A 17,318-nucleotide genomic window follows, 5' to 3' on the forward strand; every position below is an offset into this window, starting at 1 on the left:
CCAACATGGTGAAACCTGTCTCTACTAAAAATACAAAAATTAGCTGGGCATGATGGTGGGCACCTGTAATCCCAGCTACTCGGGAGGCTGAGGCAGGAAAATCACTTGAACCCAAGAGGTAGAGGCTGCAGTGAACTGAGATGGCACCACTGCATTCCAGTCTGGGCAAGAGTGAGACTCCTTCTCCAAAATAATAATAATAATAATAATAAAATTTAAAAAGAATGCATCCAGTGTTTATTTTTGTAACAACTTAATACATTTGTGGGGACAGGATGCAGAATGTAGGGGGTAGGGAGAGGGGAAAACAGGATAGGACTGTGGTACCCTCTATTTATCCTGTAAATGAACTTGAATTTCCTTTAAAAACCTATTTAGATTCACTTTTGTTTATTTTTATGTCAAATCTGGGCCAAAGATATAAGGCCATAGCTGTCAGTATTTCCAGGCTTTACAATTCCTTCCAGTCTTGTCTCCTCAGATATCTTGGGGGTCTTTGAAATATGTTTCTAGGGTGTTCTATTTTCCTAAGTGTTCTACAATACTAAATACCGTCAGTAATGCTCCTGCTTTCTCCTACAAAAAAATTTTATTTCCCTCAAAATATTCATTCAGTCAGTTAACAAATATTAACTGAACACTTAAAATATACCAGGCACTGGGCTAAGTCTATGGACCCAGCAACAAAAGGACAGACACGCCCTCTATCCTCAGGAAACATGCCTTTCAGTGGGAGAGGCCAGTAGTAATTAAATGCTAGAGCAAAAATACGTAAAATTCCAACTCAGCTACCTGAGAACTTTGAAGCAGGATGCCACCTGGTCAGGGATGCAGAAAAGGTTTCCCCAGAAAAGGGTGACTGAAATTAGGTTTTTAGTGTTGTTTTGTTTTGAGACGGAGTTTGGCTCTTGTTGCCCAGGCTGGAGTACAATGGCACAATCTCGGCTCACTGCAACCTCTGCCCCCCCCGACCCCTGGTTCAAGCAAGTCTCCTGCCTCAGCCTCCCCAGTAGCTGGGGTTACAGGCATGCACCACCACACCCAGCTAATTTTGTATTTTTCGCAGAGACGGGGTTTCTCCTTGTTGGTCAAGCTGGTCTCAAACTCCCAACCTCAGGTGATCCACCTGCCTCAGCCTCCCAAAGTCCTGGGATTACAGGCATGAGCCACCGCACCCGGCCCGAAATGAGTTTTTAAAGCTTAGTATGGCTGGGTGCAGTGGGTCACACCTGTAATCCCAGCACTTTGGGAGGCCAAGGCCAGTGAATTGCTTGATCCCAGAAGTTCAAGACCAGCCTGGGCAACGTGGCAAGACTCCATCTCTAAATAATAATAATAGTAAAAGACCAGTAGACTAAGTAGGGGTTATAGAGGCCTAGAAGAGGAAGAAAGGGCTTTTTCAGAAAAACAGACAGCTGAGACAAAAGTTCTATGCTTGAAGTTGCCCTTGCATCTCTGTCTTATAAAATTTCTATGGAAAAACCTCCATTCTTATTTGACCTGAGTTTTCACATGAATTTTCTTTCTGAAATTGCTTTAATATACCATACCTAATGTTAAACTCACAACAGCCCTGTTAGACCAAGAAGTATCAGACTTAGGCAAGGTCCCAGCATCTGTAGCTCATTTTTGCCCCACCTCTTTCCCTTCCTCTGCACACACATCATCCACTTGACCTTCACCTCTAGGTTCAGCCCAGCTGAGCCTTACTGGGCTGAGAAAGGAACGATTCAAGGACTCCAGGTTCAAGTCAATGTGGTAGCTAGCTTATCCCTGACACGGTGCCTCAGTTCTGATAACAGGTCAGTAAGATAAGACTCTCTAAGTTCCCTGAAAACGTAGTTAAAAACTCCCTGTCTGGATAACCCTGCTGGTGCTCCCATCACTGTCTAGCACTGGGGTTCTGCCTGGCATTTTTCCTATCTCCCTGCTGGGAATCAGAGCCCCACCCCTGAATTTCAGCAGAGCCCTGCTGTCTATAACCAGGTTTCCTGATGCCATACTCTGCTTGCCAGAATTTGGGAACCTCTCCTGCTTCCCACTGTAGTGCCCTGGCCCTATTAAGACAGGAGGTGCCCTTCTGCTTCCCCCTGCTTGCAGCAACCACCCCCTCATGGTCATTGCCATAGTCATGCTCTCAATTCCTATCAGAGCTCTGCTGGGTGTCCTACCCTTCAGCACTCACCTCAGTCCTTTGGGAACATCAAATGCAGGGTCCTGCCCCTTACTGGTCTCCTACAACAACCAGGCCATAGCCCAGTCGCACCACCAGGCCCCAGCCTGAAACACAGCAGAGCCACCTCTCCTAAACCCCTGGTCTGGGACTCTTTCACACTGCATCCAAGTAAATAAAACTAGCTCTGCAAACTGGGATTTGTGAGCTCAGATTCAGATGTCAAAAATAATTCATGATTAGAGAAGGATTTTATTTTCATTGTACTGAAAATAAAGGAGCGTCATTGTACTCAGTATATTTCCTTGGCTTCATTGCAGAATGCTATTTTGATCAGCCATCTTCAGCCTGATGAAACTCATACTGTCTACAGGGGGACAGAGACCATGAGACATAGACCAGGGGGCCAAGGGCTATGATGATTAGGTCAGGATATACAAAGAGATCTGACCAGATCTCACCCACTTCCCCTTCCTGAAGTCGGCCAGGATTTCTGCGGGGACAGGCTGCGGAGAGCCACCGGGTTTCTCTGCTCAACTCTCAGCAGCATCACGCTCCCAGCCCAGCGCTGACCCACACCAGGGCCCTCAAGGCAGTAGAAAAGTAAAAAACATCGATTATTTTCAGTATTGAGCAGCTCCATGTAAGGAAACACTTAGCTAAAAAGGAGCCTATATTTGCCCAGACATCTTAGCAATCACTGTACCTAGGAGGGAATTTCAGCATGAGTTAGCTCACATGCCGTGTCAATGGTAACAACCAGCCAGGCTGGACTTTTTTTTCCTGTTTTGGATCTTCAGCGCAATTTGAAAAGAAGATAAGATGGGTGTCTCCTAACATGTCCCCATTCCCTGCCACTCAGCCAGAACAAAACCACTCAGCCATTTCCTTGAAAACTGCACAGGTTGCAGAAAGGCCAAGCTAGGAAAATGTGCCAGGGAACGTTAGTCGTCACACCACCTCACATGATGTCTCAGGATCTGTAACCTAATACAGATCCCCGTAATCTTAACACTTCATCTTATTTAGCACTACTCAGTGACACAAATGCATGTACAGATTGCTGAGGAGCCCATGATCCAAGCTCTGGGTACAGGCTGTTCCGACGGTATCGAAGAAATACTTAAGGGTAGGAGAGAGGGAGGAGGGTGAAAAATGTTCGATGGCGCAGATATTTTTTAAAACCCGGAGATCTGTAGACAAATAAAGTTACAATGTTAAACATACCAAAAAATAAAAATAAGGAGAAGGAGGAGAAGAAAATGGAAGAGGAGGAGAGAAAGTAATGAGGGAAGGTAAGGAGGCTTCCCAAATCCCCACACCCAGAGTAGGTGTCCACACGAGCACACACCACGACAGGCACTTGTTCCTGTAGGCCCTCTACCTGGTTCCACAGAGAAAGTTTAATGTTCCTAAAATGACCAGCCCCTACCTCCTTAACTTTGGTAAGCAAACTTATCATCCCTAGATGCCCACACTCCTCCTCTTATCACTTCTCCATGATTTATTACCTTTTTTTAAGATTGTATAAAGCCCCCCAAATTTAACCATTTCTTTGGATCTTCTTTTCTACGAAGACTTTTGTGCATGTAAATATTAAATAAAATTGTATGTCATTTTTTTTTTTTTTTTTTTTTTGAGACAGAGTCTTGCTCTGTGGCCCAGGCTGGAATGCAATGGCATGATCTTAGCTCACTGCAACATCCACCTCCCAGGCTCAAGCAATTCTCATGCCTCAGCCTCCCGAGTAGCTGGGATTACAGCCATGCGCCACCATGCCTGGCTAACTTTTGTATTTTTAGTAGATATGGGGTTTTACTACGCTGGCCAGGCTGATCTCAAACTCCTGGCCTCAAGTGATCCACCCACCTTGGCCTCCCAAAGTGCTGGGATTACCGGCATAAGCCGTGGTGTCCGGCCTATATGTCTTTTTGTTTTCTGTTAATCTGTCTTTTGTCAGTCTAATCTGCAGGTCCCAGACACAAAACCTACCAGGATAGAGGAAAGTTTTTTCCCCTCCCTTCCAAGGTATGTGTCTATTCTATCCATTTAAGGAAACAGAAAGGAAAAGCTATTCAGAAGTTATGATAAGAAGAGCAAACTGAAATGTGATATGACTTGGATAAATAGAAGGGTAAAAGTAAAAGGAATCCATTTTTTTCACCTTTTTGGGTGGATATTTTTGGCAACATAAAATAGTCTTTCCATCTTTATGGACCTTACATACTATTTGATTCTGCAATTAATATTTATCTTATCTTTTGTTTGAGACAGGGTCTTACTTTGTCACCCAGGCTGGAGTGCAGTGGCACCATCATGGCTCACTGCAGCCTCAGCCTCCTGGGCTCTAGCAATTCTCCCGCCTCAGCCTCCCGAGGAGCTGGGACTACAGGTGCACGTCACCACACCCGGCTAATTTTGTTTAGTTTTTGTAGAGATGAGGTCTCATCATGTTGCCCAGAATGGTCTTGAACTGGCCTCAAGCAATATTCCCACCTCAGTCTCCCAAAGTGCTGAGAGTATAAGCATGAGTCACTGCGCCCAGCCTGTATATTATCTTAATATTATGAATTTCTCTTATTGGTTTTTATCCTTCTTTATTTAAAGTCAAGCTGTAGACAAAGTACAAAAAGCTAACTTAAAATTACAGAACAGAGTACAGAAGTTACTAGCCTAGATAATGAAATTAATCAGCAGGTGAGTTGAGAAGGGAAAAGATGGAGGCCTGGGATGGTGGTTACCATCTACTTTCCTCATCTTACAGAATAAGAAGGTAGATAATGTCAAAACTCGATAAATCAACAGATTAAAATTTATACATATTAAAGTTATCCATGGAACCGTTAAATATCTTAATATATATTTATATATAAATATAAAATATATATTTATTAAATATAAAAATATATAATATACATTTTATATAAATATATTTTATATAAATATTTTTATATTTATATATTTTTATATTTATAGAAAATATATTTATATACAAATAAAAATATATATATATATTTTTTGAGATGGAGTCTCACTCTGTCACTGAGGCTGGAATGCTATGGTGCTCACTGCAACCTCTGCCTCCTGTTCAAGTGATTCTCCTGTCCCAACCTCCCAAGTAACTGGGACTATGCTTAGCTAATTTTTGTATTTTTAGCAGAGACAGGGTTTCACCGTGTTGGCCAGGTTGGTCTCAAACTCCTGACCTCAGGTGATCCACCCGTCTCGGCCTCCCAAAGTGCTGGGATTACAGGTATGAGCCACCACACCTGGCCAAATGTCTTAAAATATTAATGTAACTAATAAAAATTAGAAGGGGAGTTGCAGATGGGATGAGGTAGGGTACGTGTACTGAATTTCACACCTTTTCATTGTAGGAAACTGAAAAACTGTGTATTATTTGAAGTTGATATGGCCAGAAATGTGCGGCCACATATGGGTTAGTTCTGTTGTGTAGGAGACATAGAAGACCTAAATCCAGAGCTATTTCTAAATGGTTCAATTCTGGGAAGAACAATTAAGGATGGAGAGGGGAGTGTTTAGCTCAACACGGAGAGAAATACTTTTACTTTCATTTGCATCATTAGGCACTCTTAAGGTTATTTTTATTTTTTTTTTTACATGTCACAATAAGCCTTTTATAAATAATAATGTATGTATTTACAAACTCCTGTTGCTGCTTTGGGAGTGGGAACTGGGAAGGTTGAGCTCCATGTTCTCCAAGGGTATCCCAGGTCTCTAGCCCTCTTATCCCCAGCTGCTTTAAGGAATGTGAAATTATCTGGTGTCATGATACACCCAGGGACATTGGAGAGAACACCTTCCCCAGAGACAACCTGGAAAGCCTGCTCCAGATGAGGTCAAAGGAGAACAATGTCCTCTCGTGCCCCAAGTGCTGCCGGCTGCTCAGCAGGAAGACCTGGAGAGGCAGATCTCCTGGAAACCAACTTCCCATTGCACTACTCTTTCCCTTCTGCCTGGCACAGGGAATGCCAGGGGCTGGTCTAGGATGCTCCACCTGCCTTCAGGCCATCCATGTTAGATATTCCCATAAGCCACTGAGCTCAGACTTTTGAAAGACAATTTTGGCCAGGCGCGGTGCTCACACCTGCAATCCCAGCACTTTGGGAGACCGAGGTGGGCGGATCACCTGAGGTCAAGAGTTCGAGACCAGCCTGGCCAAAGTGGTGAAACCTCATTTCTACCAAAAATACAAAAATTATCCAGGCGTGTTGGTGCATGCCTGTAATCCCAGCTACTTGAGAGGCTGAGGCAGGAGAATTGCTTGAACCTGGGAGGTGGTGGTTGCAGTGAGCTGAGATCACACCATTGCACTCGAGCCTGGGTGACAAGAGCAAAACTCCATCTTAAAAAAAGAAGGAAGGAAGGAAGGAAGGAAGGAAGGAAGGAAGGAAGGAAGGAAGGAAAGGAAAGGAAAGGAAAGGAAAGGAAAGGAAAGGAAAGGAAGGAAGGAAGGAAGGAAGGAAGGAAGGAAGAAGGAAGGAAGGAAGGAAGGAAGGAAGGAAGGAAGGAAGGAAGGAAGGAAGGAAGGGAAAGAAAGAGAAAGAGAGAAAGAGAAGAAAGAAAGAAAGAAAGAAAGAAAGAAAGAAAGAAAGAAAGAAAGAAAGAAAGAAAGAAAGAAAGAAAGAAAGGAAAGAAAGAAAGAAAGAAAGAAAGAAAGAAAGAAAGAAAGAAAGAAAGAAAGAAAGAAAGAAAGAAAGAAGAAAGAAAGAGAAAGAAAGAAAGATTGATTCAAAGCCATTGGTCCTTGCTTCAGATCTGCTTATCTTCTGGGAATTTCCAGTGTTCTTTGCTTGGGGCTGCCCGCAGCTGACTATGACTCCATTAATATAGGGTAGATTCACCCCTGAGATGTTCCAGGGCCAAGCCTCTCACTTCAGGCTTTGTTCATGAGGGTTTCGGGTTGTAGTGTGGGGAAGATATTTTGGTCCTAGGTATCTACAGCAAGCCTTCTGAAATGCGTGTAACAGTCCAGAACAGTCACTGTCAGTCTCTGCTGCCAAGCTTGTCGGTGCCTGGTGTCAGTGCTGACTCACCCAAAGGCCGGTGCAAATCATCGTCATCACGATTCTGAGTCTTCTGCCAAACAAATCATAGGCCGCTCTTCGGGGAAGAATCGTAATTCCGATTGTAGCTGGCCATTCATCAGGTGCTGGGAATCTGCCTAATCTTGTCTATTGGCCTAGGATATGCCAGCTCCATGCATCTGATGATGACTTTCCCATCCCACACCTCGTCGCAGCCCTCCTCCACATTCCTCAGTCCAGTCTTACCCTTGGAGCGATCAGAACATTCCAACCTCGTCTCATAATGGCAATTCATTCCAGTGTGACTCAACAATTTCCAACAAAGCCTTGAAAAGTACTCCTGGAATATTAAGAATTCATGGAGTCACTGAATCATAACAAGGTTAATTGCCAGGGATGTTGAAATCACCCTGTGTAGCTCTCTCCCCACTGCCAGATGAACAACTGAGGCACGGAGAAGCTTATTGGCTCTCCAAGGATCTTACAGCAAACAACTCCTAAACAGAACTAGAATACAAAATATACAGAACCTATAGAAATAGACAAGAAGTAGAGGTATTCTGAGGACAATGACAACTAATTGCAAATTCTGATTAAGTATTTTGGAGCTCCTGCCTACATATAATAAGCAACTGGCCTCTATGTGTTCTTAATTACAGCTGTTGGCATTGAGTTATATGTGAAACCAGTACTCTATTTTAATATTTCAAGCTCAGACATAGGGAATGGCAGGAAAGGGTGGAAACCCCTTCCCTGGGGAACTGAAGGTGGAGTGGGGCTATCTGGGGTGGTTGGGCTGCTGTGTGGGGAGCAGCCTCTGATTCTACACAATTTATGTGACAGCCCCAGAGCCTCGGGCTCTGTGACTACAGGTGCCGATTGCCCGCAGGAGCAGATTCCTGCACAGAGCATAAAATGCTCTCCGGAAGCATCTTTTGAAAGTGCCTACATATCAGGTCCCAAGGACTGCCACTGGGAAGTAAGCAGCAGGCGCTCATGAATTTCTAATAGAGGAAATCTGATTTTCATTCAACATCCTTGAGAAATCAAAGCATGTGAGAATCATCAAGATAGGTAAAAATTTGAATATCAGCATATTTATCTCTTCAGGGGATTTTTGAACAATTTCTCTGATGTTTCAAGTTCAGCAAAATACATACTTCTGAGGTCCTCTTTGCATTGATTTTAGGTATTTTAGGGGAAATGCATTTTCCTACTAATAATCCACCAGAAAGCAGCTCTGAGGGCTTCTCTCTAGTAACACCTGGGGTTCTGAGGCTTAGGACTTGGACTCAGTTAGTGGTCTGCATTCAGGTTGAGTTCAGTCATGGGGATGGAAGTGATACGGTCCCCCATGGAAGGGATACCAAAGTGCTTACCGAGCGCTTGCTTCAAGCTGAGATGACTGAACTCTCCTCCCCTCTCCTGCCCCTCCCTCTGATATCCTAAATAAAGGGAGAGAGTTCACAGCTCCTGGACAGTATTCGCAGAACATGTACTGCACCCTTTCCTCAGGATGTATTTAGTGCATCCTAATCTCGAGAAAGACTGACTCCCTGAACTTTAAGGTTAGAAATAATTAGACAAGAAAATCCCTTCTCTGAATTTCTTGTAACTGTCAAAAATGATGAGTAGTGGAAAAATGGCTTCAGGTCAGACTTCTCGCTCTCCCTGAACCTTTGCACTGTATTGTGTATAAAAAGAATATAATGTTCCTGTGGCACGATAGGGTGCATGTTGCTATTTCTGCCTTTTGACTGTTCATTATCATTTGCTATCCTAAGCCAAGGGCCTGATAGATAGCTGCAGAAACCTAAATAAATGCAATAATTAATTACTCAGGACTGTTCAACCCACTCATCCTCTCATTCACCTCTCCTGTGCTACAGAAAATACCTCCTTTTGTCTTGGCAAACACAATTTGGAAAAATGATTTAAGCCTTGGCAGCAATAGATAGCTATTTATATTCTATTTTGATTGCCTTAGAGGTTAGCCATCCAGAAAGCAACGTTTCATTTCTGCATTCTGAAGAATCTTAAGGCATCCCAGTCCCATTTTTTCTTTTTCTTTTTTCTATTGTTTATACAGTTTTAAATATACATAAGCATCATCTCTATGCTTCAGTGCTCTGAAAATGCATTCCGACACTCTTCCATTCTTCAAAGAGTGCAAACTCCTTGAAGGCAGAGATTATTTTTCATATTAGATGTATGCCAGGATTTATTTTATCCCTACAGATTCAAGATCAATGCCGTGGACAGCATAGAGACTCCACAAAAATCTGCTGCACTGAATGTAATAAAAATCAAAATCACTATAGTAATTGTCCTATGTCCTGGAGAAATGACACACTTGTTTACAATGAGGCAGAAACCAAATTATAATTGCTATTCTAGTTTTTATTGATTTCTGAGTAGCACCCACACATCCCCTAAGTGAGACTATGGAAGCCAAGTGCCCTGGCTCACCAGACAGTGCAAAATCTGCTAACAGGCGCCTATTGCTTGGCAAGGACTATGGCCCAAAGAGTGAAGAATGGAGCCAGAGCCCTCCGACCGCCACCAAGACCGGTATGGCCTGGCCCAGCCCACTGCTCAAGTGAATCATATTTAGAGAGTTCATTACCCCTTGAATAGCCCTCTCCAGGACTCTACTCTCCATCACGTGATTGAGAGACTGTGGTTATAACTCATAGAGTGAATCACAGCATTTCTATAATGTTCTCCAAAGTATGTGCTTGGGCTTTGAAAGAGAAAATAATACTTTGTAGTTGAAAACTTAGGAGGGAGAGTAGGTACTAATAAATCAATCTAACAAGAAAAAAGTCAACTTGGGAGTATGGAGTAATATTTTGTAGGAATTTACTGACTCAAGTGTTTTGGATTAAACTTATTAAAGCAATGAATTCTTCTCTTATAAAATGAAGCCTTCTAGTAGGATGATCTGACCATTTAATGAGGAGATAACATCCTGACCAGAAAAGTCCCTGGGGCCAGTACTTAATCATGTCATCCACAACCTCTAATTTTAGCTCCTAAAAACTCTGAAGCCATCTTTTCCTCCTTTTTTAAAAAAATTATTCCTGTGCTAGTTCTAGAATCATGGCAAATGTAAAGTTTTGAGTTTGATCCATGCTTGACAAACACAAAGTAGACGAACATGTTTTTTATCTTATTTCTGTAGGAGAGGAAAACTTTTCCTCTACCCTCTTCAGTCGGGCCTTGTGAATTAAACTGGCAAAAGTCGGATTGACAGGGGGAAAAGGCATACAAATTTTATTTTACATTTTATGTGCATGGGAGCTCCATAGAAAAGAAATAAAAATCCAAAGAAGTGGCTAGTCTTAGGGCCTTAAGTACTATTTCAACAAAAAGTGGTAAATTGTTGAGAAATGACTAACAAAGAAGAGGGGGTTTGGGCCTTTAGAGCCAATAAATTGTAGGAAGGTAAATATCTGGGGGAAAAAAACAGTGAAGGTAAATGTCATTTTGTAAGGTTTGTTTATGCAGACATCTCAGCACCATCTCCATCTCCAGAAATAAAGGTTATTCTTTCTGTCCTGGTACAGGAGAGAACACTATCATAAGAGAATGTTATGCTCTCCTTTTAGGCAAATAGGGGGAAAATAGCTTTTCCTGTGTCTGCTTTTTCTTAATTACCCTCAGCTCAAAACAATCAATGTGCCAAAGTAGCATATTTTGGGGTGGCATATTTCTGTTCCCCTTTAGCTTTTTCATACATCTAAGATCTTCCAGATTATTAAACCATATTTTTAAATCCATGTTCTTTTTAAAGATGTTCTTCAATCACCACGTCCTGTCTTCCCTGTCCTAACTTGAGCCAATAGCTTTCTAGGACTCTTTTTAATATCTAACAACTTAAAATTTATTTTCATTTCATTCTTCAGGCAGTTCTTCTGTTCTGTTGAATTCTGCTTCCTTTTGCTGCATTACATCCCCAAGTCATACCAGAAAGGATAAATAGGGAGAATTTTGGAGTCATTAAATATCGTATTGTACCTTCATTCGCAAATAAGAGTTTGGCTGCATATAAATTTAGGTTCGAAATAATTTTCCTTGAGAACTTTGAAGTTTTCCTTCTCTGTCTCTTAGCATCAATGTTACTAATGAAGAGTGATGACAATCTTATGTGCTTTTTTGGGGTAGGGGGTAGGTATCCTGTTGATTCACTCTGTAAGCCTTACACTAGGATTTTTTTATTTTATTTTATTTTTAATATTTTGAGACAGGGTCTCACTACATTGGCTAGGCTGGTCTCAAATTTCTTACCTTAAGATATCCTCCCACCTCGGCCTCCCAAAGTGCTGGGATTATAGGTGTGAGCCACTGCACTCAGCCTACACTAGTAATTTAAAATTTTCCACCGAGTATTTTTTGAAACATGGTATTTTCCATCTAAAAAGAGTTTCTCTAGTTCAGACAAATTTTATTTTTCTATTTATTTGGTTATTTTCCCCCTGTTTGTCTTCTTTTTTTTCAATACCTTTTAGGGAACAGGTGGTGTTTGGTTACATGGATACGTGACTTAGTGCTGATTTCTGATATTTTGGTGCATCCAGCACCCGAGCAGTGGACACTGTACCCAGTGTCTTTCATCCCTCACGCCCCTCCCACCCTGCCCGTTGGGAAACTCAGAGTCCATTATATCATTCTTATGCCTTAGCTTAGCTACCACTTATAAGTGAGAACATAGGATGTTTGGTTTTCCATTCCTGAGTTACTTCTCTTAGAGTAATGGTCTCCAACTCCATCCAGGTTGCTGTGAATGCTGTTATTCCATTCCTTTTTATGACTGAGTAGTATTCCATGGTGTATGTGTATGTATACATATAAAATATGTACACACACACACACATACATACCACATTTTCTTTATCCACTTGTTGGTTGATGGGCATTTAGGCTGGTTCCATATTTTTGCCGTTGTTTTTACATTTTGAATTAGTTACATATTAATAGCTCTCTAGAACTATCCTGCATCTTGCCAGCTCTCTCAGATTTTTCCTTTTCTGTCATTCTCTACATCCTGAGCTATTTTCTCAACTTTATCTTCCAGACTACTAATTTGTTTTCAGCCCTATTAATGATTCAATTCTATAAATTTTTAAAATTTATTTGGAGAATCAATTGTTTAATTTCTCAGACCCCTTTCATGTTGTTTGCTTGCTAATTTTTCATAGAAGCCTGTTCTTAATTATAAATGCGCTATCCCCTCACATCTTTCTGAGGGGACTCATTCAACTTTTTAGTGTCTCTGAAAAAATTGATAAGTCTTGGTTGCTTGGTACATTTTTTGTTGTTGGGTATTTTTGGTTTTGTTTTGTTTTGTTCTGAGACAGAATCTCGCTCTATTTCCCAGGCTGGAGGGCAGTGGTGCAATCTCCGCTCACTGCTGCCTCCGCCTCCTGGGTTCAAGCAATTCTTCTGCCTCAGCCTCCCAAGTAGTTGGGATTACAGGCGTGTGCCACCACGTATGGCTAATTTTTTATATTTTTAGTAGAGATGGGGTTTCACCGTGTTGGCCAGACTGGTCTTGAACTCCTGACCTCAGGTGATCCACCCACCTCTGCCTCCCAAACTGCTGGGATTACAGGCATGAGCCACTGTGCCTGGCCAGTAATTTTTTAATAAAAATGGTATTGTTGGCTGGGCTCAGTGGCTCATGCCTGTAATCCCAACACTTTGGGAGGCCAAGGCAGGTGGATCATTTGAGGTCAGGAGTTTGAGATCAGCCTGGCCAACATGGTGAAACCCTGTCTCTACTAAAAATACAATAATTAGCCAGGTGTGGTGGCGGGTTCCTGTAATCCCAGATATTCAGGAGGCTGAGCTCAAGAATGGCTTTAACCCAGGAGATGGAGGTTGCAGTGAGCCGAGATCGTGCCACTGCACTCCAGCCTAGGTGACAGAGCGAGAGTCTGACTCAAAGAAAAACAACGACAAAAAAAAAAAAAATGATATTGTTGATTGGCATGGGTAATTAACAAAGTTATTTTTTGAAATTTGGAAAAACAGTTTACCCATAAGACCCATTGCTGAATGGGGGACTAAATCCCCATTTTCTGAAGCAAAGAAGCTTCCTTTTAAGAAGTGTGGAGAGTTCATCTTGCATCCTCATTAACTACCAGTGAGGAGGACTTTGCCTTGGGTGGTGACATTTTGCAGTGCATGTCACTCTGAGACGGGGCTGCCTCTCCCTTCCTCCTCCCCAGTGTTGCATGGAAGGTCCTGAGCTATCTCAGGCTTTGTGCCTGGAGCCCCATTAGAGGCGTTCCTGGGAAGTTCTTCTAATCTAGTGTTTCCAGCAGGGAGCAAATGTAGCCAGCTTCTCCCGAAACCTAGGAAGAGGAGAGGAGGCACTAATCTAGTGCCTAATTAGTCTTCTAATCAGTGTCTTCTAATTCCTCGACACTCCAAGTGCAATCTCAGGTCCCACCACAGAACTACTGAATCCAACTCTGTACAGAATCCGTGGTGATTCAGGAGCACTTCCAAGTCTAAGAAGCACTGCTCCTCGGCTGCTGTCCATTCCTGAGCCTCAAGCTTAGGACCTCTGGGCTCTGCCAGGAGGAGTCTCTCCCACCTTTTCTCAACTTCTCCTCTCAGCCTGTTCCTGGCTGTCCCTTCAATATGATCCACTTTCCTTTTTTGGTATATAAATAATTCTGACTTATGAAATAATATAGTGAGCACTTATATGCCCATCAACTGGCTTAAAAATAAAACCCTTGTGGACACCCTCACCCCAATTCTGTCTTTCGTCGGTTCTGAGCACAGTACAGCAGGGGTGTGGAAGCCCCAAGCCAGGACACACCAGTCCCATGGGACTCTGCTGCAGTGTAGGCACAGAATGCAGTGGTGCCTCCGCTGCTGTGGGGACCTGAGACCGCATGGATGGCCTGGGAGGAGTTCAGTCTCAGATCTGTAGGGGCTGGAACAAAACTAGGGAAGTTCTAGCTCTACTGCTAAGACTCAGACAGTGTTATAACAACTGACAGATGGAATAGTGTTGATTGGAGGAAAAGCATTTGCTCAAATAGGCATTAATGAGGCTGCCTTGTGAGCTCAGGAGGAGTTTGAGAGATCCAAAAGACCCAGAAGTAGGGAAATGGCATCCAGGATGTCTGTCAGCCGGAAGCAGGCCCCTCCGCAGGCAGGACCCAGGGCCAAGACAGGAACCAACAAGAGCAGGGCTGACGCTGAGCCCTGGAGAGAACAGTCTCCTGGACCAAGACAAGCCGGTGAAAGGTGGCTGTGCAGGCACAGGGAGCAAGGAGTCAGTTGCTAGAATTTGGAATCAAGATATGGTTTGGGTCTCAGGAATAAGGATGAGCTTCGGCCAGCCCATTTACAAGAGTGAAGATGCAGATTCCTAGAGACTGGAGTTGCTGAAATTCCTCCTGCTGATGTTCAAATTGGTTCTTCACTAAAGTGATTAAGGTCAAGGGGACTCAGCTGAGGAAGAGAAGAGGCGAGGAAAGGAAAAGGGAAGAGCCAGGTATCATCCAACACCATCACTTGATCTGAAAGGGGCTGGCTATTATTTCTCAACTTTTGCAAGTAAGCCAATATATCTGAAATCCTAAGCAAAATTATAAAGCTTGGTCTTCCCCTCTCATCACCCTCAACCACACACACACAAACCATGGAACAAATACCCCAGAGCACCAGGAAGACTTTGTTCCCTTCCCAGAACTTGCTTTGAGCACCTTCTGTATGCCAGGCACTATGCTATGAATTGAGACTCTTCAGAGTGCAGTACCAGCAGCCTTGGCCTTCGACACTCCTGTCCAGTTACGAGACAGACATGCAAACAGATCACTCCCATTGGTGTAGGAAGGCCCATGCTGGAGGTGTTCCTGAGTAGCATGACTACTGAGCAAGGGCCGTGAAGTGGAGGTGGGTAGGAGAGAGGATGGGGGAGGCAAAACAAGAAGGAAACGTGGAGGGGAGATGCAACACCATGTGTGCCAGGAACCACAGGTACTTCACTGCTTCCTGAGCACCAGCTAAGGCAAGTGGAAGCAGGTGAGAGATCATGGGTTTTGGAGCCTGAAAGTCCTGGGTTCAAACCGTACCTCTACCCATACCATGTGTGTGACCTTGGTTATGCTGCTTGACCTCTATAAACCTCAGTTTTCTCCTGTGATCATTTGGGGATCCAAAAAAGAAAAAAGCATTTGAAATCTTTATTACTTAGTAAAATGTCCATATTCCTAAGAGGATGGGGATAAGGAGGAAGGCATTCAAAAATAAGATACATGCCATACTGGTTACTAAAATTGTTAACATTTATTGCTTCTTTCGGGGTTAGTAAGTTGTAAGCCTCACTAGATGCACACACTAAGAAGTGGAATTGATTGGACTTGACCATAGGAATAGATCAAACTATGTCCTCTTCTTGTTCCAAGTTTCCTCCAAAAGTAGTAGTTATTTTTTCTTCATCCTTGTAGAGATACATTTAGTAGAGCTTACCACATAAGCTTCCCCTAACAAATTCCAAAGACATCCACTGCCCCCTTACGTAATGAGGTACAATCAAAGATCAATTAGCCATGCTAGTGGTTAATAGACAAGGAGAACATCTCCATAATCTCTCCAAAGATGGCAAATTATGGCTCTTTGTTTCTTTTTGGGTTTGTAGCATTTTTTTTTTTTTTTTAAAGACAAGGTCTCACTCTGTCCCATAGGCTGAAATGCAGTGGCATGATCATGGCTCACTGCAGCCTCAACAGCCCGGGCTCAAGTGATCCTCCCACCTCAGACTCCCAAGTAGCTGGGGCTATAGACAGAGGGCACCACACCCAGCTAATTTTTAAATTTTTGGTAAAGACAGGATTTCACCATGTTGCCTAGGCTGATCTCGAACTCCTGAACTCAAGTGATCCGCCCGCCTTGGCCTCCCAAAGTGCTGGGATTATAGGCAGGAGGCACTGTGCCTGATTGTAGATTTTTTAAAAATTTATCATATACTTGCAAATGAAATAATCTGATTGTCTGGAGATTCCAAAGAGTTCAATGAAGATGATGAAAGAAACACCATAAAAACATAACCTGGGAGAAGCTTGACAACTGTCTGGCATCATTGTTCTGTCTTCCTACTTAGAAGTCTTTTCTTCTGAGTCCACATTGAAAATAGACAGTATCTCTTCACTAGTGGGCAAAATTACTAAGAACTGAGGATAAGCTAGAGATATCCTTCTGCCAAGTCAAGGCATAGCTGGAATTCATGCCGTGATTTTCATCCAACACGTTGAACAACTGATCCCAGCAGCCAGGCATCGGCCACAGCAGCTCCACCATTAGCACAGATCAGTGTTTAACGGTGATGGTTTTGATCTCAGTGAAGAAGTCATAAGAGTCCTTGGCTCCTTCTCTACCTATTCCAGAACTCTTCATCCCCCCGAAAGGAAGGTTCAGCTCCCTGATGAGCCAGCAGTTGGTCCAGACCAAGCCAGACTGCAGCTTCTTAGCCACCCGGTGGACACGTCCCACATTGCTGGACCACACAGTAGCTGCCAGCCCATACTTAACGTTGTTGGCTCTTTCAATCACCTCCTCTTCGCTATCAAAGGGGACGACACACGTCACTGGACCAAATATCTCTTCCGTCATGCAGCAGGATTCATCCTTAATGTCTGTTATCACCGTGGGAAGCATGAAGTAGCCTGCCTGGCTCCTGGCGGGGAGGTTCAACTTATCCACCCCCTCACCGCACCAAATCTGGGCACCTTCAGCAAGGGCTCTCTTGACATAACTTCTGACCTGCGTGGGTAAAAATCATAATTAGCAATGTCTTACCATGTGGCTTCACACAAATCAGCAGAAAATTCAATGTTTTCTAATCGGCTCAGAAGGTCATTCCTAAGAAATCTAGGGTCAATTATCTTATCACTCAGCTGCTAAGCAGGAGGGCAGAGGTGCTCCAAGCATCATTTGGGCATTCACCTTTCATACATAAGTGAGGGAAGTAATTATTTAATGTCTAAGTGCCGGGAACTCAGATAAGTGCTTTTCATACAACCTCAGTTGATTGCCTCAAAACATTATTAGCTATTGTTAATCTATTATTATCT

General features: G+C 43.1%; 1 protein-coding gene across 1 annotated transcript in view; it reads right to left on the reverse strand.

Annotated features, from left to right (window-relative positions):
• Window positions 1-15,374: 15,374 nt before the first annotated feature.
• ALDH8A1 (aldehyde dehydrogenase 8 family member A1) overlaps window positions 15,375-17,318 on the reverse strand; it is a 31,909-nt gene continuing 29,965 nt past the window's right edge. The window contains exon 7 of the mRNA XM_008006964.3: window positions 15,375-17,007. Within this exon, the coding sequence (XP_008005155.3) occupies window positions 16,555-17,007 (453 nt within the window). The 3' untranslated portion in view covers window positions 15,375-16,554. The remainder of the gene's footprint in view (window positions 17,008-17,318) is intronic.

Source organism: Chlorocebus sabaeus, chromosome 13, assembly GCF_047675955.1.
Source record: "Chlorocebus sabaeus isolate Y175 chromosome 13, mChlSab1.0.hap1, whole genome shotgun sequence".
Classification (NCBI taxonomy): domain Eukaryota; kingdom Metazoa; phylum Chordata; class Mammalia; order Primates; family Cercopithecidae; genus Chlorocebus; species Chlorocebus sabaeus.